Below are 26,286 nucleotides of genomic sequence, written 5' to 3' on the forward strand. Positions count from 1 at the left end.
AGAAACTAAGTGATATATATATACACCAGCTATCTTGTAGAAATGGGGTTGTATTTTACTGTTATTACAATTTCACCTTGATTGATCAAAGGGTGGTTACCTTAGACTTTGGGTTGTCCTGGGAGGTGTGTCTTTTAGTATGATTATGTATTGATGTTTGCCCAGACCTTGAAAACAGTTTGTCATGTTTACTTTTCAGATTTCACCAAAATGTTTTCTTAAGTTAACTATAGTAGGTAGGCCTCATTTAGGCCCATTGTTATTTTTATTCCACAAACAAGCCCCTACACCATTAAATTTCATGAGTCATCATTAGCTTAAGTTGACAATAGTAGGTAGGCCTCATTTAGGCCCTTTGTTGTTTTCTCATTAGAAGTTGAAACACATTTAGTTCTTAAGTTGTCCGAAGTAGGTAGGCCTCATTTAGGCTTAAGTTGTCCGAAGTAGGTAGGCCCCATTTAGGCCCTTTGCTGTTTTCATTCAACACATAAGTCCCTACATCACTAGATTTCACCAGTTATCACTAGAAGTTGAGGCACATTTAGTTTGAGGATGCTTTGGTTAGTTTCTGTTGTTATCAGATCCAATCTCAGATATGTTTCAGCATTCGAATTAAGGGTGCTTTGATTTGTTTTCAGTTGGTTGTTAAGTTTGTATTCCCTACAATTGAGTTTCAGGTGGAATTTCCTTAAGTTGTCATTCTTTTTAGAGAGTTTTTTAGTTTTTGATTTGTTGATAGATTGTGTTGATGTTTGTTTATATGGATGTTGTTGTTTATTGATGTTCGCAAGATAAGGATCTAAGGGTGGAATGTTATGGCAGAGTTTTTGGCTCTATTTAGCAGTGATATAGATCATTAGTCTTGCTCACATCTAGTATAGGTATTCTTAGCCTGTGTTGGCCCTTTTAAGCCCTTTCTTCCAGACCTAGAAGAGGATAGCTGCTTATAGATCCTTTATTCTTGACTTTAACCTGTCTATTGCCTATTGGCTTTGACATACTTGACACATTGGTATGGTTTATGTAGGTATTCTGGCAGAGCTAAGGGGCATTTCATCCCTTTCAGGCCTACAGGCCTAGAGCTAGAGGGACTCCATCTTGATGAAGCTGAGAGGCTTTTCAGGGTAAAGGTAATGTTTATAGTTAAGACTGTTGTGTGCTAGAGGAAAATCCAGTTAGGACTGCTTCTTATCCGAGAAATGTGTTTTTCTCTTGGGCCCAGACGTAGCAAGCAGATGGCCACTGCGGTTGCGTGGAAGCCTGGGAGCTGGCACAGGAATTCGGTAGGAGGCAGCCCTCTGGTGGAAATTTCCATGAGGGGAGAGGAATCCATATTAGTGAGCTACAGGAGAGGAGGAGTGGTCAGTTCAGTTTGGTGTTCAGTTCAGCGTGGAGTTCATTCCAGCTTGTGTGCAGTTCAGCCTGGAGCTCAGAACAGCTTGGAGCTCAGAACAGCTTGGAGAGAGAGAGAGAATGTCTGCTGGAGCTGCAGAATAGAGTGCAGTTCTTAAATGGAGAAAGAAGGCAGACGATTGCTGAAGATGAGGAGAGAGAGAGAGCAGTGCAGAGGGCATCAAAGAAGGCTGTCAGCTGGAGCAACTGAACCAGAGGCGTGGTGATGTGGTGAAGGAGGGAGAGACAGAGAGAGCCCTAATCCCACCAGAGGCAGAGAGAGAAATCTTCCTTCTAATAGGTGAGGTAGTCTGAATTAGTTACACTTACACTTCTATTGTATGTCTAATCTTTTCCCTTTCAGCGGAGTGTTCCTGTTATGTTTAATCTCTTCTCTTTCAGCGGTGTGTTAAAGTTACTGCTAGTTATAGAGACCCCATAGTTTTGTATATGTATACTTTATTATTGTTACAATAAACATCCCCATTAATAGTGTGCATGAGTTTTTTTATGATAAAGCTAACCTGGCTTCTAGCCAGTTGCCGTTAAGCCACTGATGAATCAGAAGGGAGTAGGAGCGCTTAAATCAAGGAATAACTCAATCACATAGTGTGTATATCTTTGTCCCCATACAGTGAGGGTAATCCCCTTTCCTAGTAGTATTACTGTTTGAACAGATGCTACCCCTGATCAGGTAAGTAATAGTGAGGGAGAGAGGAGACCTGCAACTAAGGGACTAAGTTAGTACACCCTCCCATAATCCTGAAAACAGCGTCTTCTGTTCCAAAGCATAGGTAACCTTTTTCCTCCTAGTCAGATGTTATAGCCAGAACAGATGCTGCCCCTGATCCGGTAAGTCTGAATGAATAGGGAGAACAGGGAGCCCTTGAGCTAGGGAATTGTTGACACTAAGTAATTCGGCCATCCCATAATATTATTGTAGTAGCAGACCCTTAGTGAATATCTGAAGGTGTTCATAGGAATGTGGTCATCGTTGATATACGGCGTTAGTGAGAACGCTGGGGAGGATTACCAGCGTGGAGGGCTGCCGGATTGCGGCGCGTGTGTAAGTGAGAGCGTCAGGGGGGATGACTGGCGTGGAGGTTTGCCGGATTGCGAACCGTTTGGAAATAAGGGAGAGCACTGGGGCTGCAGACCCACGTGTATAGACGCACCGGATTGTGTGTCATATCTGCCCCAGGGTAGATTAGTCTGGGTCTGAGTGGCCGCGAGACTATAAGTTATCCTTAGTAATCAGTGAGTATTCTTAGTATCCCTGTAGATTTAGTGGTGTTTTTAATAATATGAGCTTGTATATTGCGAGTTCCCCATCCTCAGGTAGGTACCCAGGTGCCTGGATAGTTGGTCCTGAGGAGGGATGTGATTACGTTCTGGCCGGGTTGGAGGGGCCCCTAGGGGCTGATCCCATCTAATCAGAAAATCCAGCCATAACAGCGGTCATCGGAGGAGATGGCCGATCGAGAACGTGACCGAAGCCATGAGCTCGAACTGGCACGCCTCAAATTAGAGGGTGAACTCAAACTCGCAGAAAAAAAGTTGGCGGTGGAGCAGTTGCGACTCCAGGGAGAGCTAGAGGAGAAGAAGCTCCAGAGGGAGCATGAAGGACGGAAACTTCAGCTCGAGCACGAGCGCAGCCTCAAAGAAATGGAATTGAAAGCCAGAAAAGAAGCAGCCGGATCACCGGGCCTTGGGGAGCAGGTGGTCCCCAAAGAAATGAAGGTGCATATCCCCAAGGACGTTGTAAAGGAAATCTACAAAGGAGACGACATCCAGCAATGGTTTAAAGCATACGAGGTAGCCATGTCCGCTCACCGGGTCCCGGAGAAGGACTGGGGGTCCGGCCTGTGGAGCCACTTCCTCAGCGAGGGGAGAGACACCCTGCTGGACCTACCAACGGCACACATGAACGCCTACCCACACATGAAAGACGCTCTCTTATTCCGCTACGGCCTAACGCCAGAAATGTATCGCCAGCGCTTTAGGGAATGCAAGAAGATTCCTGGCACCATATGGGTGGACTATGTGAACTACTACACCCGGGCTCTAGAGGGGTGGATCAAGGGTAGTAATGTGACCACCTTCGAGGGCCTAGTCAACCTAGTGGCTTACGAGCACCTGTCCGCAAATTGCTTTGTGGAACTAAGACAGCATCTCCTGGACAGCAAGCTCGCCAACCCACGGAAACTGGCTGTGGAAGCCGATCGATGGGTGGCCACCCGAGTCCAGAAGGCGCCCGGGGGAGACCCCCCACGGAACGACCAAGGATCTTCCCGCCAGCGAGGTGGAGGAGGTTGGGGCAAGCAGCAAAATTCCCAGTCAGGGCCTCAGCGTAGTCCCCCCAGAAACCAGACCCCGCGCTCTCCTCCCGTGACGAGAGCCGCCCGAGTGCAGGACCCCCGGGGCTCCGCCCCAGCTCCACGTGCTTCAAGTGTCAGCAACCCGGGCACTATGCCGGTGACCCCCGATGTCCCCTGAATCCAAAATCCACTCCCACTGGGCCCTCCAGTTGACAGATATCCTCAGTAGCCTTAGAAGAGGAAGAGATAGAAGAACAGGGGGAGTGGGAACCCGCAGCCATGGTCCTAGCCTCCCTGGGGAATAGTGAGATGATCCCCGGAGATTATCTGCCCGACAACACCAAAAAGTACCGCCAAACAGTGAAGGTTAACGGGCACAGCATAGGAGCCCTTCGGGATACAGGAGCCAGCATCACGTCTGTTAGGTACATGCTAGTTCCTGAGTCCATGATCATCCCCCACACCTCCTGTCGGGTGATAGCAGCCGATAATTCTGTCCGCACCTGCAGGATAGCCCAGGTCCCGTTTGAGTGGGAGGGGGTTTCTGGCGATCTGCGGGTCGCAGTTCGCACGGACATGCCTGTAGACTGCCTCCTGGGGAGAGTTCCCAGTGGAAAGAGGTAGAGAGAAGGACCCATTTAGCCATGTTAGGACTGCCCCAATGGGCTTGTGTGAGCACCCGGGCCATGACCGCCAGAATGCCCAACCCCGAGAACGAAGAGCCTGAGTTCTCCAGTTCAGCCCCTGATGTCCCCGAGAGCGGCAAGCACCCTACGGTCCTCGACCAGCCCTCCCTCGAAGAAAACGCATCAGACGAAGGTCCCCTGGGACCAGCTGTCGAACCAGTCCCGACCTTAGCAGATCTCCCCGAGCTGGCCCAGTGGCGCCAAGAGGGAGGAGCGTCCCGAGAGGAGTTCTGCCAAGAGCAGACCTCCTGCCCTGCCCTAGAGGGGCTCCGGCGACAGGCCGCAGCCCAGGCCACTGGAGACCAGTCCGGCTCCCATTACCTTTACTAGGAAAACGGCCTACTGTACAGTGAACAGAAGACCGCCGAACTAGGGTCAGCCCGTGTGCTGGTGGTACCCCTACGTTTCCGCGGACTCCTCCTCAACCTGGCCGACGATGTGCCCCTGGAAGGGCTTCTGGGCCAAGATAAGACCTTCCAACGACTAGTGACCCATTTCTACTGGCCCCACATGCGGGCTGATGTGGAACACCACTGCAAGTCCTGCCCTACGTGCCAGGCTAGCGGCAAAAGCGGAGGCAAGCGCAAGGCTCCCCTCCAGCCCTTTCCAGTTGTCAGTACCCCCTTTGAGAGGGTGGGGATCGACATCGTCGGACCTCTGGACCTCCTTTGGCCACCGGTTCATTCTGGTGCTGGTCGATCACGCCACCCGATACCCCGAAGCCATCCCCCTCCGGACCGTGACGGCCCCAGTCGTGGGCCGGGCCCTCATGGGGATCTTCTCCCGGGTGGGATTCCCCCGAGAATTGGTAAGCGATCGAGGGACGAACTTCATATCCCGGTACATGAAGTCCCTCTGGCAACAGTGTGGGGTGTCCTACCGGTTCACCACCCCCTACCATCCCCAGGGCAACGGCCTGGTTGAGCGGTTCAACCGCACCCTGAAAGGGATGATCATGGGTCTTGAGGAGCCCTTGCGACGTAAGTGGGACGTCCTCCTACCCTGCCTCCTGTTCGCCTACCGAGAGGTACCCCAGAAATCCTTGGGTTTTAGCCCTTTCGAGCTGCTCTATGGGCACCCCGTCCGGGGTCCCCTCAGCCTGGTCAAGGAAGGCTGGGAGGCAGCCCCCCCGAGCACACCCCCGACGTATTCTCCTACGTCCTGGCCCTCCGGAACCAGACGCGGACGTTTCGCAAACTGGCCGAGGCCAACCTGGAAGCCAGCCAAGAGGAGATGAAACGCTGGTACAACCAGAATGCCACTCTGGTCGAGTTTCAACCAGGCCAACAGGTTTTGGTCATGTCCCCAGTGGAACCTTGTGCCTTGCAGGACAAGTGGACTGGACCCTTTAAGGTGATAGAGCGCAAGAGCCAGGTCACCTACCTCGTTGATACGAAATCAGCCAGGAACGCCCTGAAAGTGTTACACGTGAACCGGCTCAAACCCCATTTTGTGCGGTCTGAGTTGGGGTTACTCTTTGCCACCGACGACGGGGAGGAAGAGGAAACGGACCCTCTACCCGATCTCCTGTGTGCAAAGGATCAAGATGGCTCCGTAGAGGGAGTGAGTCTCTCCTCCTCCCACACCCCCTTGCAGCGTGAGGAATGTCGCCACTTGCTGGGACAATTCTCAGACCTCTTCTCCCTCACTCCGGGCGTCACCAGTTGGTGCGTCCACGACGTGGACACCGGGGACAGCCCTCCAGTACAGCACAGAGCCTACCGAGTCCCGGACCGAGTCCGAGCCTGCATCAAGGCTGAGGTCGACAAAATGTTGGACCTAGGAGTGGTGGAAGCCTCCGACAGCCCATGGGCTAGCCCGTGGTCCTGGTTCCGAAGGCGGCCGCCCCCGGCACCGTTCCTGAGCTTAGGTTCTGCGTCGACTACCGCAGACTCAACGCAGTCACCCGAACCGACGCACACCCCATCCCCCGAGCTGACGAAGTGATTGACCGCCTAGGGTCGGCTCAGTACCTCAGTACCTCTCTACTGGCAGATCGGCCTCATGGAGAGGGCCCAAGAAAGGTCTGCTTTCTCCACTCCGGATGGCCATTTCCACTTCCGAGTCATGCCCTTCACAATGAAAAACGCCCCGCCACCTTCCAGCGACTGGTCAATCAGGTCCTGGCTGGGTTGGAAAGTTTCAGTGCAGCCTACCTAGACGACATTGCGGTGTTCAGTGCTCACTGGCCCGAGCACCTGCACCACCTCTTGGAGGTGTTGGACGCCCTGCGTCGAGCCGGGCTCACCATTAAAGCTAGTAAATGCCAAATAGGACAAAGCTCAGTGGTATACCTAGGGCACCAGGTCGGCAGCGGCCTCGTGGCCACCCTCCAACCCAAGATAGATGCGATCAATGCCTGGGAGACCCCTACGACCCAGACCGAGGTGCGGGCTTTCCTAGGGCTCACAGGGTACTACCGTAGATTCATCAAGGGGTACGGGAGTATTGTAGGCCCCCTCACCAAGTTGACAGCCAAGGCCAACCCCAAGAAGGTTATCTGGACCCCCGCCTGTCAGAAAGCCTTCGAAGAATTGAAACAGGCCATGTGCACCGCTCCAGTCCTACAGGCCTCTGACTACTCCCAAGAGTTTGTGGTTCAGACCGACGCCTCCGAACACGGCATCGGGGTCGTGCTCTCCCAAGTGGACGACAGGGGGATTGATCATCCGGTAGCCTTCATCAGCCGGAGGCTACTACCCCGGGAGCAGAGATGGAGCACCATCGAGCGAGAGGCCTTCGCAGTAGTCTGGGCCTTGAAGAAACTGAGGCCCTACCTGTTCGGGACCCACTTCCGGGTCCAGACCGACCACCGTCCTCTCCGGTGGCTCATGCAAATGAGAGGAGAGAACCCTAAACTGCTACGCTGGTCCATCTCCCTCCAAGGGATGGATTTTACTGTGGAACACAGGCCTGATGCCGACCACGCCAACGCCGACGGCCTGTCCCGCTTTTTCCGCCTCAGCGAAGAGAACCCCCTAGAAGATGGGTAGTTCTCCTTGTCTTTCAGCTGGAGGGGACGCATGTTGGACCCGGCCTCGTGGTGTGGTCCTCGCTGATCTCCGCAGCCCCAGATCTACGGGTGGAACTGATTCCCGTCCACCCAGAACTGTACATGACACTTCTACACTGGACCTGAGACGATCCTCAGACCGCGTGCCTGCACCCATGCACGTGACCATCAGACTCCATGTTTGGCAACCCCGGCCGGCCAGCCACCTTCTTTCCTTTCGGCAGCCCTGGCCTCTCCTGGCTGCAGCTAAGCCTGCGTGTCCGGCGCGCCCAGATCCGCCCGGGGGGTGAACAACTCACCAAGTACCCGAAACCAAGGCTTCCATCACACCTCCAGCCCCCTTCCGAGGAACTGGTTTCCCTCACACCTCTGAACTATCCCTTGGGGGCTGGTTTTGATTGCACCTTGGGCCTCCTAGTGAGCTGGCTCCAGGTCCTGATGGGCGTCTGGGATTCCATGGGCGCATGGTCCAAAGCATCAAAGAACCAACCGCCCAGACGATCAGGCGCCTGGCCCTCGGACCTCCGGCCTCCTGCCTATGAGGGTCCGGACATCAAAGAGCTCGACGACTATAAGACAGCCTGCCTTCCACCTAATCGGCAGTTGTATCTTGGACAAGAAAGCCCTGCTGATCTGATCGCGGCTGACTTTGAGGAGAACAGACTCTGACCCACCGAGCCCTGCTGACGTTGTCGCGGCTCATCCTAGAACCTACGGAACGGAACCATCGGAGCCCTGCTGATGCTGTCGCGGCTCCCACTCGAGAGCAAGAACTGAACCATCGGAGCCCTGCTGAAACTGTCGCGGCTCCCTCTCGAAGCACCAGAACTGAACCATCGTAGCCCTGCTGATGCTGTCGCGGCTCCCTCTCAAAGCACAAGACCTGAACATCGGAGCCCTGCTGACGCTGTCGCGGCTCCACCTGCTTACGAGTACGACGGAGTACTCCTGACCAAACCCTGCTGACCTCGTCGCGGCTTGACGAACTCTCTGGTCCGGCTGGACCATCGACGCTACCCTCACGATCAACTTGAACCCGAAGTGAGTAGGACAGCAAGTCCCATCGCCAGCCCCTGTATCCCCCAGTTCGTGGATTGAGAACTGTGCGCAGGGTGCGTGGCGTGCCAGCTGGCCTCCTAAGACTGTCCCGCTTCCCTGATCCCTCGTTATGAGACTTTCGCGATCTCTCGATCGCTGTGTATTGCCCCTTACTTTTAATCTTGATAAAGTCTTTCTTGATAAAGAATCACGGTGTGGTGTCCGTTCATAAGTGTGGTGTGTCGACAGTGTGTACGATCAGTTCTCCCCGGCGGGGACTCCCCCCTCGATAAGACTCGGCAGTAATTGTGGGAGAGGAGGTTCCAGGCGGTTAGGAGAGTCCTCTTGACCCCTGGGGTCACCGCCTTCCAACAAGTGGAGGGTGTCCGGACACTGGGCAAGTTGGGATAAGGAGACGACCAGTTGGGTGTCCTCAGCGTAGCTCACGATTTTGATTCCAAACGGGGCAACTACCTCCTCCAGTGGGGCCATGTACACATTAAATAATGTGGGGCTTAAGGATGAGCCTTGTGGCACCCCACACTGGAGGGAAATTGCCGCCAATCGTGAGTTACTCTCCCAGACCTGGAAAGTGCAGTTGCTAAGGAATGAAGTAAGCCAGGACAAGGCTGTCCCTACCACACCTATGTCTGTCAGTCGCTGAATTAGAACCTGATGATTAACAGTATTGAAAGCTGCACTTAGGTCCAGGAGGATCGCTGCCACTGATCCTCCTGAATCCAAAATGCATCTGGCCTCCTCAATGACTGCCAGAAGGGCGGTATCCGTACCCTGGCCAGGGCGAAAGCCAGTTTGCGAGTTCCGGAGAAGGCCATTGGACTCTAGGAAATGGGAAACTTGTTGATTAACTAGTCTTTCCATGGCCTTGCTAAGTCCAGGGAGTAGTGAAATCGGCCTATAATTGGCCAATTCCTCCGGGTCTAGGAGAGGCTTTTTAAGAAGGGCTTTCACAATAGCTCCCTTCCAGCCAGGTGGAACCACTCCCTGCGAAAGAGAGACATTAATAAGATCAGTAACTGGTGTAGCAATGGTGGTTGCAATCTGTTTCAGGATCCGCATGGGTACCGGATCGCTAGGGGAACCGCTTTTGATGACGGCCAGAGTTTTGAGAACCTCATCCATTGATACTGGACCAAAGGCATCGAGCTGAATGTCGGGTGTTGCTAGCCGACTGCTTATATCTATTCCATGATCGACTTGGGGCAGGGTAGCTAAGATGTTATGAATTTTGGCGTCAAAATAGTTCGCCAATTTGTTGCATTTGGCTCCTGAGATGTCTTGAGCTAGAGGGGGTTCAGGCACCTTGAGCAGTTCCATGATGATTAGGAAAGTTTCTCCGATCCTTTTTGGGGCATATATTCATGCCCTTGATTTTCATCAGATTTCTGAGCAATAATTAGAGTTTTAGGTAATCAATGTCAGGGATTCAGTTCAGATTTCATATTGTGTTCCGAATCTTCCACTCCATTAGAGTGTTGGCTACTTCCGGGATGTTGCTTTTTGTGTATTTCTTTTAGCATATTACTCTTCTACGATGCATACTTTGTACTAAGCCATCTTCAGGTGTTTATAACAGCTGCGCCTAAGAGCTCTCACACAGAAACTGTTTGTGTTTAAGTCACAGCTATAACTGCAAAGGCCACACCCATTTCAGAGATCCCCCATATTTTAACCCATTTGAGCTCTGCATGCAGTTCTTCTTAAGAGCACAGCTATGTCAGTTGTACCTATCTACCTCAAGCAAGGAGTCATTTGCCCATTACATTGACCTGTTAACATGTTTCACGTTCAACGGTACTCACATATCTATGACCATGTTGTTTCTGTTCCACGCTACCCGTTTACACTCCCATGAAATAAGAGTATTCTTTCTTTAATGTACAACACTGTTTTTCAAAATGTAAAATGCTGCTGCATTTGAATAAATGCATATTTTATTTTATTTGATAAATAAAAGCTTATTTTATGTTAGCATTCTTGTCTAGTGCTCTTAGACACAGCATATCAGTTCGCTGTACAATTACACATCATTATGCACAGCTTTTTACTGGGACCTGTTAATAAGTAACCTTAAGAAATAACTGATAACAATGATGCATCATCCATGAGTGTTACCTTTTTTTTGGCTTGTTTTAGTGTAGGTGGCACACTGGTCCGCCATGCCTAGACAGAGAATGTCCTCCGCAGGTGTACATTCTTTAGGGGACTTGTTCAAGGTGCAAGTTGGACACTTATATCCGTTCTCTGTGTCATTTACAAGAGGCACTAAAGGGACAAGGAATATACATCTTAGTATTTTTTCCACTACATTTGAGGAATTGAAAACATCATAAAAGGTGTTGATGTCTGACCCAACGTCAATGGGATATGAGGACCTGTCTTAACATGGACCACATCACTCCCTGTAAGACTGTCCCAGTTAGCCACCTCCATTACGTAGCTACTCACTTCTCAAATCTCCCATAGAGTGGGAACCCCAGTGTACACTCCTGGACCAACATACATAATTCAGACTGGGAAATAGGCAAGTCCATCAATACATCTCCTCTACTGTGGACGTGCAGCACCAAAGGTCCTGCCAGTCTCACCTGCAATGCAAGCTGTCTCAGCATCATTATGAATGAATAAATTAACATTTTCCCCAGAACCTCTGACCACAACACTGTTGCCCATGGACTCCACAGGATAAACTTTGGAGCCAACACCATAGACTTCATAGAATGTCGACTGTGAGGCCTATTCACTCTCCACTGGGATAGTGAAGCCCCACCATCAAGGCTTATTCTTGGAGAAGTATTTAATAGAGACTAAGATATAGCACGATAAACTAAATAACACTCAACAAACTCAAGATGGCAAAGTCTTTTATTTACATGTGTGTCAAATAGTAAATTAAACACAATACATAGAGAACCCTGAAAAGCCCCAACACCTTCTTGGGTTAAGAAATTACCTAGAGCACTCATATAGTGTTCATGCATGTGGCTGCTAAAACTTTGGTGTCCCAATGGGCTATGATTGAGTTGAGTCAGGGAACTTTGGGACTTTTTACAGTGATGCAATGTTACATTATTGCAACAATCTTATGATTTTTCCGAATCTGTTTTAAAGGCTCTGGCCTGGGTGGACTAGTCTGCTAGTAGAAGCTTTAGCTACTCAGTTTTTAGTCAGTACCCTTTTTTAAAACCTATTAAGGCTGTCATCTCTGCACAGCCTCTCTTTCTAATGTACTTTATTTTGTTTTATAGCACCTCTCATACCAGTGTAGGTTGTTGGAACACTATACACACACACACATACAGAGACAATTTACCATACATGTGTATTAAGAGTATAGAAACTGTTACATAAGGCAAAGGGGACTATAAGATGTAGGATTCACATGCTACTTATGCTGGTAGGCAGGTTTTAAGAGTGCTTGGTCTGGAGAAGCACACATCTAGGATTCAGAACACAACACAGTGGTTAGGGTTGACTTTATTAATAAGAATGAATTTCTACCCAAACAAACCTTTTTTCTTAGCAAAATCAGGATAAAGAAAGATTGGGAAAAACATAACTTTCTAACCTATACCATCCAGATTGCATACAGCTCTTAGTTGGCAGTTCATAGCTCACTGTGCTAGGTTACCATTGCAACTTATGACCTGCACAGTTACAAAAGAATCGCTGTGACAAAAGAAGTAGCCAACTGAGCTATGCACATAAAATACTGTTGTGAGGAAATGCATAGTGCATGTTCTTTGCAGCAGGCATATTAATCCTCTGGACTACCTTCGGTGAGTCAAAACTGGCACTAGACAAAACTCCCATCTCTTGCCAGCAGGTACTTTAATCACTAGAGTAATCTTGACACTTTTATTGTTGCCTGAAAACTGCTGAATACAGAGGAAACTTGCTGTGCTTTTTTTCAGTAAATTCCACTTTGCCGGCACTTTCAACTTACAGCAATGACTTACATTCTTGTAGGATCTACTGCTGGTATTTCTCTTCCTCAACCATATACGAAGGCACCTAAGATAGCACTCCTGTCATACTTAGACCTACCAAGACACTGTGACCTAGCCTGACCTCGTCAGTGCCGATCGCTCTACCCGCCGCGTGGCCCCTCCAGGAAGTCACTGGTTCCCTGCTGCCGCCGCCGCTCGAATCGCTGCCCTGATTGTGCCCACACTGTGGTTTGTAGGATCGCCGTAATATTGCCCTGATTTGTACTGTTCTGTCTGCTCCTGTTGCCTTGTGCTGTGTACTGTTCTGCCCCCTGTTTCGCTGTAGTCTTGCCCTGATTTGTACTCTTCTGTTCCTGTTGCCCTAGCGCTTCTGTCCCCGTTGTTGCCCACCCCGCTCCCTGCCGCGGCTCCCCCGTGGCCCCGCCCCCGCTCCTGCTGGTTTCGCTCGACCCTCCCATTTGCCACGCCGCTCCCACCTCCCAGCTGCTCCTCCCTCGCTCCGCCCCCCCCCACTCTCTCCATTTATGGCAGAGTCTGTGCGTGCGCGCAGAGTTCACGTGCAGCGGGCGCGCCAATGGTGCGCCGAATGCGCGCCAAAGGTAAGCCCGTCTGCGCCCGTCTGCGCCTGGACCGCGCCCAGAGCCAGAACCCCTGGCACCCGCAGAAGCAAGCCTACCCGCCGGACCTACGACGCAGCCACCCTCAACGCACTCAACACCGGCCGGATCCCGTGCTGCCACCGAGCCACCCCACGACGCACCCACGGACCCTTCACCTGCCAATCCTGCAAGTTCTCCTGCAACCAGGCCTGCACCGCACCCGCCAAGCCAAGCACCAGCAGCAACCACCTGAAGTGCATCCTGCTCAATACCCGCTCCGTCCACAGACACGCTGTGGAACTCTGGAACCTCCTCGACTCCACATCCCCAGACGTCGCCTTCCTCACGGAAACATGGATGAACCCCTCCTCAGCGCCCGACATCGCCATCGCCATCCCAGACGGATACAAAATCCCCCGGAGGGACCGCGTCAACCAGATCGGAGGAGGCATTGCCATCGTCCACAAGAACACCATCCGCATCACGACCGACTCCGACGACACCCTCACAACTGCCGAACACCTGCACTTCCAGATTCACACCGACCCCAAGACCACCCTCAGAGGCACCCTCGTCTACAGACCCCCGGGACCTCGCACACATTTCAGCGAAGACATCGCCGACTTCATCAGCCCGCACGCCCTCCCCTCCGCTGACTACATCCTAGTGGACCTCAACTTCCACCTAGAGAACAACAATGACAGCAACACCATCACCCTGCTGGACAACCTCGCCAACCTCGGACTCAAGCAACTGGTGACCACCCCCACCCACTACGCCGGCCACACGTTTGACCACGTCTTCTCCTCCAGCAAGGACATCTCCTTCAGCCACAACACCGGGCTCCACTGGACAGACCACAGCTGCGTCCACTTCAGCTTCAGAAGGACCACCACTCCCCATCACCCGCGACAGGTTCCCTGCAGAAGCTGGAACAAGATCACCACCGACCAGCTCACCACATCCCTGAGCCAGAACCCTCCCGCCAGGAAGGCGGTCACCCAGGCCCTCGTCACCAGCCGACTGGACTACGGGAACTCCCTCTACGCCGGTACCACAGCCAAACTTCAGAAAAGACTCCAGCGCATTCAGAACGCCTCGGCACGACTCATCCTGGACATCCATGACACAGCCACATCTCCGGACACCTGAGAGACCTGCACTGGCTACCCGTCAGCAAGAGAATCACGTTCCGACTCCTCACCCACGCATACAAAGCTCTCCACAACCAAGGCCCCAGATGCCTCAACGACCGCCTGACCTTCTACACTCCCACCTTCCAGCTACGATCGACCGGCCACGCCCTCGCCGCCGTTCCCTGCATCCGAAGAGCCACAGCGGGAGGAAGATCCTTCTCCTACCTGGCTGCCAAGACGTGGAACTCCCTCCCCATCCACCTCTGCCTGACTCAAGACCACCTCTTCTTCGGCAGCTCAAGACCTGGCTGTTCGAGTAGTAGCGGACCCCCCTCCTCAAGCGCCTTGAGACCCTCCGGGTGAGTAGCGCGCTATACAAATGCTGTGATTGATTGATTGATTGATTGACTTCCATGTCACACGGTGGAAACATACTCCAAGTAGTTTTCGTGTGGCAGCGTGTGCTCAGATTTTGTTCCAGGAGTTTTATTTAGCAGAAACTTGACCCGAAGCTACCAGGTATCAGAGCGCTTTACATGAGCACCAGTTGCATTACACAAGGACACATTCATTTTTTGTTAGGCACGGGGAGTTTACGTGATTTGCCCAGAATTACAGGATGTTGGGATTCATTGCAGAGACTCGAATCTGGTCCCCCAGATTTGAAGTCGACCGCCCTTGCCTTTAGACTACGTCCTCTCTCTAGAAGGTTACACTGCCTCCACTTCTAAGACCCTAGCTCACCAGGTATTCTATACCTAGACATTATTTTAGGGCAGCAGTACCTGGCCTGGTCTCACCATTCATCTTCAGTTAGACATTGCTGATAGCCTCATCAGTTGCAATGATTATGTATGTGCCAGGGGATTGTGAGGAATTTTTTGACTGGCCTACTGTTTCTGAAAGAGACATAGTTGAACAGGGAGTGGTGGTGTTACAAGTGAGCCAACCTGATGCGGTTTACAGACACAGGCTCCAGGTATTCCTGGCTGTTGGTTGTTACCTCCTATCCAATCCACCCACAGCAAGATCTATTACCTCAGAGGGGCTTCTAAAGTTACTCCGAATAATCTGCTGGACTGAAACCTGTGATTATTTGGGACATTACACTTTAAGTGACCATGTGCCCCACAGCAATATTGCCTATACCTATTGACCTGAGGTGCCTCCTTCCTTCCTCCGCCATTCACATTTTTGAGAAACTTAAAGAAGGGAATTTCTGTTTTTATTCTTGACATTTTGATCTTTTGCCACATGTTCTTGCCACCAAGGTTGCTTCTTCTGGTCTCCCTGTTCACAACTCACTTATTAGAACGTGCTGTAAATAGTGTATTGCCAATGCTCAGTGAATCAATCATGACAAAGAGTTTCTGAACTAAGTAGCAAAATTCATTTATGCACATCAGATTTAGCAATCCATGGAAGATTGTCATTTTATTTCCCTTTGCATACCGCCCAAACTCTCTCAATAAATGTTTGCCAATTCACATTCAGTATCTTCTTAGGACCTTTAAATAGTTTTAATACTGATTGGAACATTGGGATGATGGATGCTACATTGAAAACAATGGAGTGCTCGGGGCTTCTCAAGGCCGGTAGAAGCACTGGGCATCAACATTCTAATGTTTAATAAAGACCTCATGATGCCCAAGGGGATTTCAACCCCCTGGGCTCCGTGTAACAGATTAGAACATTTAGTCCTCTATTGGAGGAATGTTCTAATAGCCTTAGAGCCCTCCGTAGTCGGATCTACTGGCCATTAAAGGCCTACGTCCTCGTTAAAGGCCCTTGACTTTGGCTTGGGCCTTTAACACTGCAGGAGGCCTTTAATGGCCAAGTAGAGTCTGTTATTGCGGGCTCTAAGGCCATATTAATGTTCCACCCAATTCCGAAAATGATAGAAACCTTCAGGCGGGTCTACTATGCTCCGTTGGATCTATGTTGCCTTCTAAAGAAAGTGCTTAGTAAAGCAACTATATTTTCTCATCTACACATTATGGAAACAGGCTAGCTGCCAGTTAAAAAATAGTCACCCATGAACTTACTGGACATGGAGGGGTACTAGTCTGAGATGCATCTCTCCCCGTAAGGCACTACAGTGGCAGTTGGAAGCTCATACTGTCTCAATTCATCTCCTGTATCTTCCTATTTCTGCTAAATGTCTTCCACTCTGTCCATTTCATTCTGTTTTATCCTGTGTGCCTTTTATTTTTTTTCACTAGTAAGCCTTTGTTTCTTGATTTGAAACTCTACATCCCACTTGCGTGCTTTGAACCTCCACCTTTCCCTTTATCTTTTAAAGTGGGCAACCCTATCTATAGGGTAAAGCAATGCTGCGGGATTAGGTATGTACCCAGTGGGGGGAACCAGGGCACAGGAATAGCAAAGGTGGAGAGTCAGAATCTCGAGAGACTATACCTACTGCTATTTCTATGCTTGTGATGACGATATTTTCACTAATAAATCTTTTAAAATTCATACTGATATTAACATTTAACACGCAGATTTACTAGGTGTATACTATTCACGTTTAGACTGACAACAGCTAATGTAGGCCTTTCAAAATGGCTAGTGCAGTGTCTGGCTGCCATCTTTTTCCATCTTGTGTATCTTTCTTTATTTCAGGAGAAAATGAACCAGCAATCGCAAATGGTGTCACTTTTGTTTTCTGTTCCTATGTGTAAAGTTGTGTTTACACATTCTCTTCAGAACACACTAACAATCATGTGCAGAGCACTTCTTGGATCAAGCATATATAATTATGTTCCGGAAAACCGTAAGTAGAAAGTATGTTTAGAGTTGGATCATTGTGCAGTAGCTTGTGAAAATAATGCATTTGTGTTATCTTCATGTCCCCTAAAGTGATTGATCCTTCCTGTGGGAATCAAGGGCAGGTGTATCAAGTGTTAGAATTGTGTGATTTAAACTAATGCAATGTAGACGGAGATGCAGGTGCATACCACAGATGCCCTTTCACCTGCCTTTACAGCAGAATCCTTTTTACTGGCATCCTAACAGAACCTTTCCATGACTTAGCAAGGTAGGGTGGTCTCTTTATGGTAGAACTGACCTTGCTTAGTTTGCCTTTGAGACTTATGATAGTGTTTATTCATGATCTTTGATTTGCTTTGAATATATTGACTAGCACATTTATCTATTGAATAAAAACAGATTAGATGATTTGAGTTTAAAACTTTGCTAAACCTTAATGGTTTTAAAACTTAACCACTCTCTGTCTTACTTGTGGAGCCAAATGGGTTTTATGGTATTGACTTGTATTGATGGCTGATGCCAACCTCAGTCTTTTCTTAAGATTCGTCAGAGTGCTTTCCAACTCTGAATTCGTACAGGATTTTGCAAGGAGCAAAGCACTCTATCACTGGTCACATTATGGACATACTATCACATCAAAAATACAGTCACAAAAATCTGCCTTATGCAGCCCTGCTTATGTCAGCCGCATTCTGTACAAACTGCTTTCAGCTGATTGCTTGTCCTTTAATTGGTGCATGTGCAGTTCTTCTTTGGCAGTCCGATTAAGATTTGCCAAATAACTGAAAATGTATCCAATAATGAGTCTGCAGATTGAACTACCTGCTGGGTTCTAAAAGTATGTGTTGGTAACACTACTATGGTGGATTTATAAGTACACATTTTACAAACTGAGGTTCCCTTTAAACATTTTTAAACCTTATTCATTTTCAAAACCCCGGTTACATGTTGGATGACAAGATCAGTCATGTTCCTTACCCTCAAATTCGACCTGGTTGCATTTGTCAGAGTCACAGCACTTTCGTGTGATCTGCATGAAACCATCGGCACTTGTGACCACAACGTCTTTATCACAGGAGGCCTGTTTGGCAGGCTTCACGCAACCCTTGAACGCAGTTATTTTGACTTTTGGCCCTACGTGAAAATAAAACATTTTCTGGTTAAAAGAAAAGGGAACAGCAGCAACAAGCAGCCTAATATCTAACACCTACACAAGCACATGCACTCTATCGCCGAATGACACTGTGGCAACTTGGCCCATTTTTTGACTATTTTTAGCATATTTTCATTCCTTTTTCTAGCCCTTCAGTACATTATAAACTTGCTCCTCTCAGTGCAATGTGTGTTGTTGAGACCAACAGCTACTTTTCTGAGTTCTAACAGCAGCAAAAGTTGCTTCTGGCATGGCAATAAAGTTCTATAAATGTTCCAGAAGTTAAAATATGTCATAATAAGTGTAAGAGGGCGCAACTGATTGATGTGGAATACAAACAAAGTGACATACAATTACATTTAAATATTGAGCTAGTAGTGTGTGGGTGAGTAACACACACTTCTCTCCCCCATAAATCCTAAACATTTTTAGAAAAGTTCAAGACCCTTAGCTGTTCTCCATCTGCACTGTGTACCAACTTCTTTCAGCATTTTGTAAATGGTCTCTCTAACCTAATTTCATCTCAGCAATGCTCTTTAAACCAAGTTCAAATGCATTTTGGTTTAATTGCTGTTATCAGACCAGTCCATCCATAAGTTTAGTCTGACTGTCTCACCAATGTTCCAGTACTTTACCTTCCGTAAATGCTATACCGAAGGAGCGCAAAATCTCATAATTTTTAACCCAAAATTATGTAAAATGTCAGAAAATTGTGAAAAAGTACATGTAAAGTACACAAAATGCACTTTGGGTGATCTCGAGTGAACACTGAACACAGGTGCATTCCTCATTTTCAAAAAGGCTCCTAGAAGGGGAATGGTTCATATTGGAAATTTCTCATATGGCACATTTTCTGCCAGCATCTGTCTCCCGCAAGACTTTTTATGCTTGAACAGCTTCCACTTCAGGAAATGTGATAAATTACACAAGGGCGTTCCTCTGACATTTTGTGAAGCATACATAATGGGAAATTACACAAGCTTTCCGAAAAATTAGCATGGTCGTACTTATCACAAGCTGAGCTGAACTGTGCCCTGAGAAAATGAGGAAAGTCCAGAATATTTGAATGAATGTTCTGCCCCAGAACAGCCGCCAGGGACTCGCATTCATTGAAATACGGATCAGCTGTTTTAAAGTTGCTTCGTGTTTCACAGTGCAGGCGGCAACCCACCTTCACTTTTAAGGGAGATTAGAGATCCCCTTGCAGTCAGGTGCAGTGACTGCACCCGTATGCTGGGTAACATCAGAAGAGGTCATCAGGACCCGTTTTTTCTCCCTCGAGAGGGCTGCTGTTAGGAAGCGCACTGAAAGTGCACTACCTTTTTAGGCGCACTTTCAGAACACCTCTTAAAGGCATGTTTGTGTCTGTGCCCACGTTGGAAATAGGGCAGGGACGCAGACGCAAAGTGATTCCCTCATTTAGAGGGAGCCACGCCCCCATGCAAATGTGGAAACGCCCTCTCATGACAGCACTGGAGCAACTTGTGCACCAGCGCTACCTGTATTACAGAAGGGCCCACTCAAGCATCGTTGGCTCCTTCTGTAGTACCATTGTGCGCTAGGGGGGAGCTCGAAGCAGGTGCACATGCCTGGTAAGCCCCCTGGGCACAATGTATAAAATGACCATAGGTCGGAAATGAAGACTCAATTCATCCATGCATCCATGAAACACATACCTGTTGTTTTATTCCGCAGGCCACTGACGCAATGAGTCACTTTTTTACTGCACTGTTTAAGAGTGCCAGAGCAACTGGTAGTGTCGGCGCTCAAGCAACGCTCGCAAGTGAGGGAACTCCCTGAAAAGAAAAGAACATTTATTTTGTCAGATTTTGTGTGCATTTAGATTTTTGATTATGCAACTATTTTACTACTGGGCCCATCATGTTTGTCAGAAACTAATATTTATGATATATGTTGGCTCCGAGAACATTGTCAAAGGTACAGTCTGGTTCTACTGTATCACATATTGCACTATATATATTGGTATTCGATTAAACCGCGCCTACATTTCTCTTTTTGAGACTATTGTCCAATCTGGGAACTGTGTACATTAAATGATGCTGAGCCACAGGCTGGTGAATCATTTTCTATATTTTATGCACCTAAGAATTGGTGTGACAAGGACATTACTTAAAATAAACAAGCAGTGGCAGTGCAAATAAGTCTGGCTTATAACTGAGACTTCCTTTTCTGTCATTGATGTACTTTAGGAACTCACGAAGGGGCCTATTATGATGACAGGCACTGGCAGTGTCCTTGGCATGTGATCAAAACCTTGAAATCCGCAGGTCAGATTATGATGGCAGTGGTGGCCACTGCGGTGTGAAAATACGTCCACCGCTTTCCCACCGGTAGCAATCCACTTGCTGGCCTGGCGGGCAGAGCTAGACCACTAAAATGGTGCTGGTGCCTAGCCGTTTCAGCCGTCCGGATTAGGATACATGCGGAAGCCAGGTTTTCTGCGGAGGTCTCTCCGCTATGGAAATGCTGCGTTTGGGGGCCTGTTGCGGGCCTCTGCATGTTGGGGGGTGTGGGTGCATTGGAGCTACTTTCCACTGTACCATTTAGCCAAATATACACCCACAATAAAACATACTGACAAATGCCCACATGTACGATAAATTAAAAAAGTGCACATAGAAAAATGAAAACATACCACCTCCTAAATTTGATGAGAAAAAGCTAATATAATATTAAACATTAGAAGAGACAGTCATCTTTCAATGGTATTGTACACGGTTTACAACTGTTTTACATTCAACATAGATGCCTCATTAAGTAGCAATGTGTTAGCCACAGTAAAAGCAATGACACAGGGTGCAAAATAAAATCTGAAAATGAAATTCTAAAGCCATATTAAGCCAAGGTGGCCGACATAACACTTCTAAATATGTTGACCATCTTGGAACTAGAAAACAATGATATACTATGGACAATACCATTTCAAGATGGGTAGCTGGTTTAGAAATAGTGATTTGCAGCAAATGGAATTTGGGGCACTCGAGCGGCCGGTATGAGTGTGTGTGTGAGATGCATGACGCTCATGAAAAAGAGGTAAATAAATTAAAGCTGACATATGAAATGAAAGCATCAAAACTAATGGATTGGCCACCAGCCCTGACAAAGAAGTACCCTTGTTTTCAGATGGAGGTACACATATGATCTGGACAAATGCTGTTACTCACTGCAAATTGCAGAAATGGGTGAAACGAATGCCCCATGCAGTATGCTGTCATGGAGAGACGCAGAATACGAGTGTCACTTGAACAGATTGAAGAGGCCTGGCCCAAATGCCCTTAATGTATGTATGTAAGGAGAGTTTTTTTTACAAGGACCTGGCAGACACCACCCCACTTAAGAAGGCCTAACAAGGATTAGTACAATTCCAGTCTTCTACTCAAAGGGTTATCCAAGGTATCTGTGAGATTCCACGTAACAAAATAGATATCAGTCTAGAGCCTTCAATACAGAGTCAAAACAATCCACCCATAAAGGCCTATTGGAGTTAGTAAATCTATTTCATAATAAGTAGGCCAGGCCTACTCCCTTTGTAACATTTAATAATAAACATATCACACCTTTGGCATCTGACATAATGTTTCCCAATGAACCAAACAAGACTATAATCTTCATTATTGAGTTATCGCTAAAACAAACTGAGGCCTTCTGTTTTGCACATAAGCCAGCAACAATCATCAACAGTTGTAGAATAACAAATATATACAAACTTACCCTTAGCAAAGCAATAGACAACCCAGTGAAATCAAACTAACAAGGATTATCACATAGCAAATCTTCAACTACAAGGGGGTAACAAAACTACACCCCTTGAGTACAATGTACATATGTGATATTCCTTGTAATAAAATATCTGTCTGCAGCCTTTATCTAGGTGTAGTGGCTATCCACACTTAAAGGCCAATTGGCATTAACCAACACTTTTCACAATAAATTAGTCATCCTTACTGCCTTTGTCATAACTTTTCATAATAAGTATATGAAAGGCATATGGATGGATTGCTGATGTGCAGATAACGTTGTGGCAACACTATCCCACCCACTCAAGGTGCTGCTGGCGCTGCCACTGGAGTGTGCGCTGCAAGCACTGGTAGTACATGGAGATCATGAGGGCCTTCATGATCAAGGCCGCCTCATTGCCCTATCATTTTGGCTCTTTGTGACCTCTCTAGGGGGCAACTAGAATCCTATTGTCCCACGGGATAGACAACTGCCTACAGGCCGCAGGATAGTTGTAAGTCGGTCCATCTGAAGACCCACATCAGCGCCAATGCCAAGGAAGAAGAAGCAGTGCAAGATATAGTGCCAGCACCAGTGGCTGGAGATTAGATCCTAATGGGGCACAAGAAGTCAGATGGCAGATATAGGCAGCATTACTCCTTGTGGAGCTAGGTACCTTGGAGCATGTGTTGGATCACTGTGCACTGGATTCAAGCTATCCTGATTAGGGGAGAAACCCCGAAACCGGACGTAGGATGCTTGTTTCCAGGCTGGAGAGGACCTGGCTTGGCAGTTCGGGTTGGACTGTTCGCATGAGGCACAGGGTCAAGACTTAGGGCCAGGTCTAAACTGGGGTGGTATTGTGAGCAAAAGAATGATGGATTTAAGCCAGATCTCTTGACTGGGGAGAAGTTCTGCATTCTGTCCATCAACTGTGTGTCTTTTGGATATACTGTCTGCTTTGAAGATTGGATTTAATTTTCACTCCTAAATACAAGTCCTTGGAACAGCATGATGTAATTAATAAAGGTTTCATGTTATTTATTACCCAGGATCACCTTTCTCTACAACACATCACTACCACTGACATTTTAATAGTTGCATTCCGGTGACCAGCGCATAATAACATGGAAGTAGCTACCATTATTACAAATAATCAAATCGCACAGCAGGTATGGAAGAAGAAAACAACAAATAAGAGAGCGAGACCCTTCACACACAAAATGGAACTGGGTTACGGCAAATAACAGTAAGATGTTCCCTGTTGTATTCTGTCTATTGAAGCTGTTCTTTTACATACACAGCCGATCATGTGTCCCCCATATTCAAACGAAACGCCTTGTTGGTACTATTTCCTCTTTTACAAAAAATAAACATTTTACAAGATGTTTTTTCATTTTGCACACCATAAAAAATTCAAAAAAGCAATTTCACTTTCATCACAAACATATGCAATTCCTTAAATTGAAGAAGCAAACTTAGATACCACAGTCTCATTGACATATATATGACTTCAACTTATATGACACAAAATGTAAGACATTTCCTTATGTATCAAGTCATTACTATTGCTGCATCACAATTTATGAACTTATATAATTTAAATATGTGTTTCTCAATATCACAGAAATACAAAATATAAAAACAATACTCAAAGAGAAAAAAGTTGTCGACGTGGCGTTTCAGTGGTATGAAATTGGTTGACACCCCCTTCTTCAGGACAGACTCATGGGTTAAAAAAGCAGTTTTGTTGAATCTCTGAATATAAATGAAATATTCAATTAAAGGAGGTATTCTAATGACATACAAACAAGGCATCAGAATTGTTGTGACCAAGTTATGTATTAAAAGGGGAAAATTGTCAATACAAAAATCGACCCTGTTGTGCGAAAAAGGATCCCAATTTCGATAGCCAGGAATAAGATAGGGCCATAACCCATCCCATGTTATACATACTTCCATACACCATCATAATGGACAGTAACATACCTAAAATAGAATTGTAGTATATGTATAATCACATGTATATCTTCTTGTTGATTTGATTCAATGTATCTCCTGGGGTCTGGTTATACCTCCGGTTATCTAAAATATTATATAATTTATTCAATGGAAGATGGGGAGTAAGTATTGTACCCTCAAACTATTCGAATAACTGACTAGGATTTATGCTTGCCATAAGATTCATGACGGAATAAGCAAATCTTTAATTACAGGATGTCTAGATGTTTCAAAGTTTCATGATGATATTCATCAATCTCTCTACAATGTAATCTAAGTTAGGGATATATATCCTTTTTAAGTCCCAATGATTGTTCTATCCACAAGGGAAAAAAAGACAAAAGGATTTTATACATTATTATTCTATATATTCACAGTTCTATCAAGATTAAATGTCTAAAAGAAAAGGTATTTAAGTTCACCCTTCGGTTTTTATAGGTTTATCATAAAATTTCGTTGAGGACCACAATTAATTTTGCAGGGATAAAAAATGCAATTCTGGTTTATTTTACTTCTGTCCTAACATCCTACTTTGAAGGCCCCAATATTTACTAAAAAGTAATGGCTGTTGGCTGCGTAAATCAGAAAATAAAAATGAAAAACAAATGCTTGCTAGATAGACTAAATCTATTCTAGTGTACCTTTTCTCCCAACTGGTCTTTTGTTACTTTAGTACCCATCCGAGAGAGAATGAGCTATTGTCTTAAGCTATTACATTTCAAGCGAGTCATGAAATTTAACATTTAAGTTAAATAGAGGGTTTCATATAACGAATGAATGAAGTAACTTCCGCCTTGCTTACTCCTTACAAGCCACCAACAATGCTGGAATTACAAATGGAAAGGTACTCTAGGAAATTCTGCAGTCCGGAAAGATTACGTATATGTTTCAAATTACATGTTTTAGTCTTTGTTTACTTTATGTCCTTAGAAATATTATTCCCATTAAAAGAAGATTCAGTCAACGCATTTTGTTTGAACAGGATTTTGCACTTCGCCGGTCTGTAAGTAACAAACAAAAAACAAGAGTAAGACAATTCTTGGTGGCACATTGGGACAATATAACACTACTCAAATACATGAAGGTAAACAGAACACACAATTCCTTTACTACCATACATATATTAAAACTTAATACAAAACAATTATATAACAACACAAATTAAATATGACAATACTTTCAAATGAATCTAAATTAAGAAAACAAGAATTACAAAACAACAAAAAAATATCAAATTACACAATTTTAAAAATCATAAAGTTTAATTAACTTGTGTACATGTTCAATGAACATGTAGAATCGCATGTGTATTGAGGGAGATTCAAACACGTGAAAATAATATGTGCACTCCCATCATCCAGTGCTTAGTTCTCAGTAACTCAAGCAAAGTAATACACTAATAATGTATCTTGTACAAACAGTTCTCGGATAGTTTATGAGTTACTGAATCCCCAGTCATCATGTTTTGAGTACCTTCATTACCTATTATTCTCAACCACAGAGGGTTCGGCCACATTATATCTACTTTTCCCCATATGAGGTTTAAATGGAACATACCTCATAAACATGTGTTTACTTTATACTTCAGGTCTGGAGACCATTTACGTACTTTGTGAAATCCTTGCAAGTGTGTTGGAAAAATGTCTAATGTAAGAAACAGCTCTCATATTCATGGATGAGATCATGAGATCCATCCAGGGAAACAACTTAGTTCTATCAGAAAATATTTTGGGAGGAATCCCTCCAGGGATGATACCTATAAGGATTATACAAATGTTATATAAATGAATGATGAAACACCAACATAAGAAATGAATATCCTGCAAATAGCACACAATATCAGAAGGATTACACAGGTGAAAAGCACAAAATCTATATTATGAAAACCTCATGTGGTAACCTCAATAGGGCTCTTAAAATCCTTACTTCATGAAGACTCGCAAAATTCAGTAACATAAGAGTAAACTGTCTGCTCTTTTGCGTTTCTAGTTTTCTAAAGTTAGATTAATTTCTAAGTATTGTCATGTTTTATTTGTGCTGATATATCATTATCTTGTATTATCTTTTGATATATGTATGGTAGTGGACAAATCTCTTGTTCTGTTTCCCTTCTTGTATTTGTACATTGTGTTGTATTGTCGTAAATAGCCAGTAAATATTGTCTTACTCTTCTTTTTTTTGTATTACTTATAGCCCTGATGAAGTTCAAAATTATGTTTGAACAAAACACGTTGTCTGGATGTTCTTTGCATGAGAAAATATTTGGTATGGACATAAAGTAAATACAGAATAAAGCATACTTTGAAACATATATGTGATCTTTATAGATAACAGTTTTTCCAGGTGCATATTTCCATTTGTAATTCTCATCTATTTCTACTGGACAAAGGTACTGAATGAGGGTGGGTACTGGAAAAGTAGTGCACGGGCCACAATATTTTGGAGTTTTGAGTGAGGAGCGGTATCTTT

At 46.3% G+C, this 26,286-nt stretch overlaps 1 protein-coding gene across 1 annotated transcript in view; it reads right to left on the reverse strand.

The window, feature by feature from the left end:
- The window catches only part of LOC147701037 (phospholipase A2 inhibitor and Ly6/PLAUR domain-containing protein-like), a 108,228-nt gene that overhangs the window by 75,211 nt on the left and 6,731 nt on the right, over nucleotides 1–26,286 (reverse strand). Inside the window, exons 2-4 of the mRNA XM_086929297.1 lie at nucleotides 19,755–19,874; nucleotides 17,904–18,059; nucleotides 10,584–10,733 (exon numbers count right to left, since the gene is read on the reverse strand). Coding sequence (XP_086785423.1) covers nucleotides 10,584–10,733; nucleotides 17,904–18,059; nucleotides 19,755–19,874 — 426 coding nt within the window. The remainder of the gene's footprint in view (nucleotides 1–10,583; nucleotides 10,734–17,903; nucleotides 18,060–19,754; nucleotides 19,875–26,286) is intronic.

Source organism: Lissotriton vulgaris, chromosome 7, assembly GCF_964263255.1.
Source record: "Lissotriton vulgaris chromosome 7, aLisVul1.2, whole genome shotgun sequence".
NCBI classification, from domain to species: Eukaryota; Metazoa; Chordata; class Amphibia; order Caudata; family Salamandridae; genus Lissotriton; species Lissotriton vulgaris.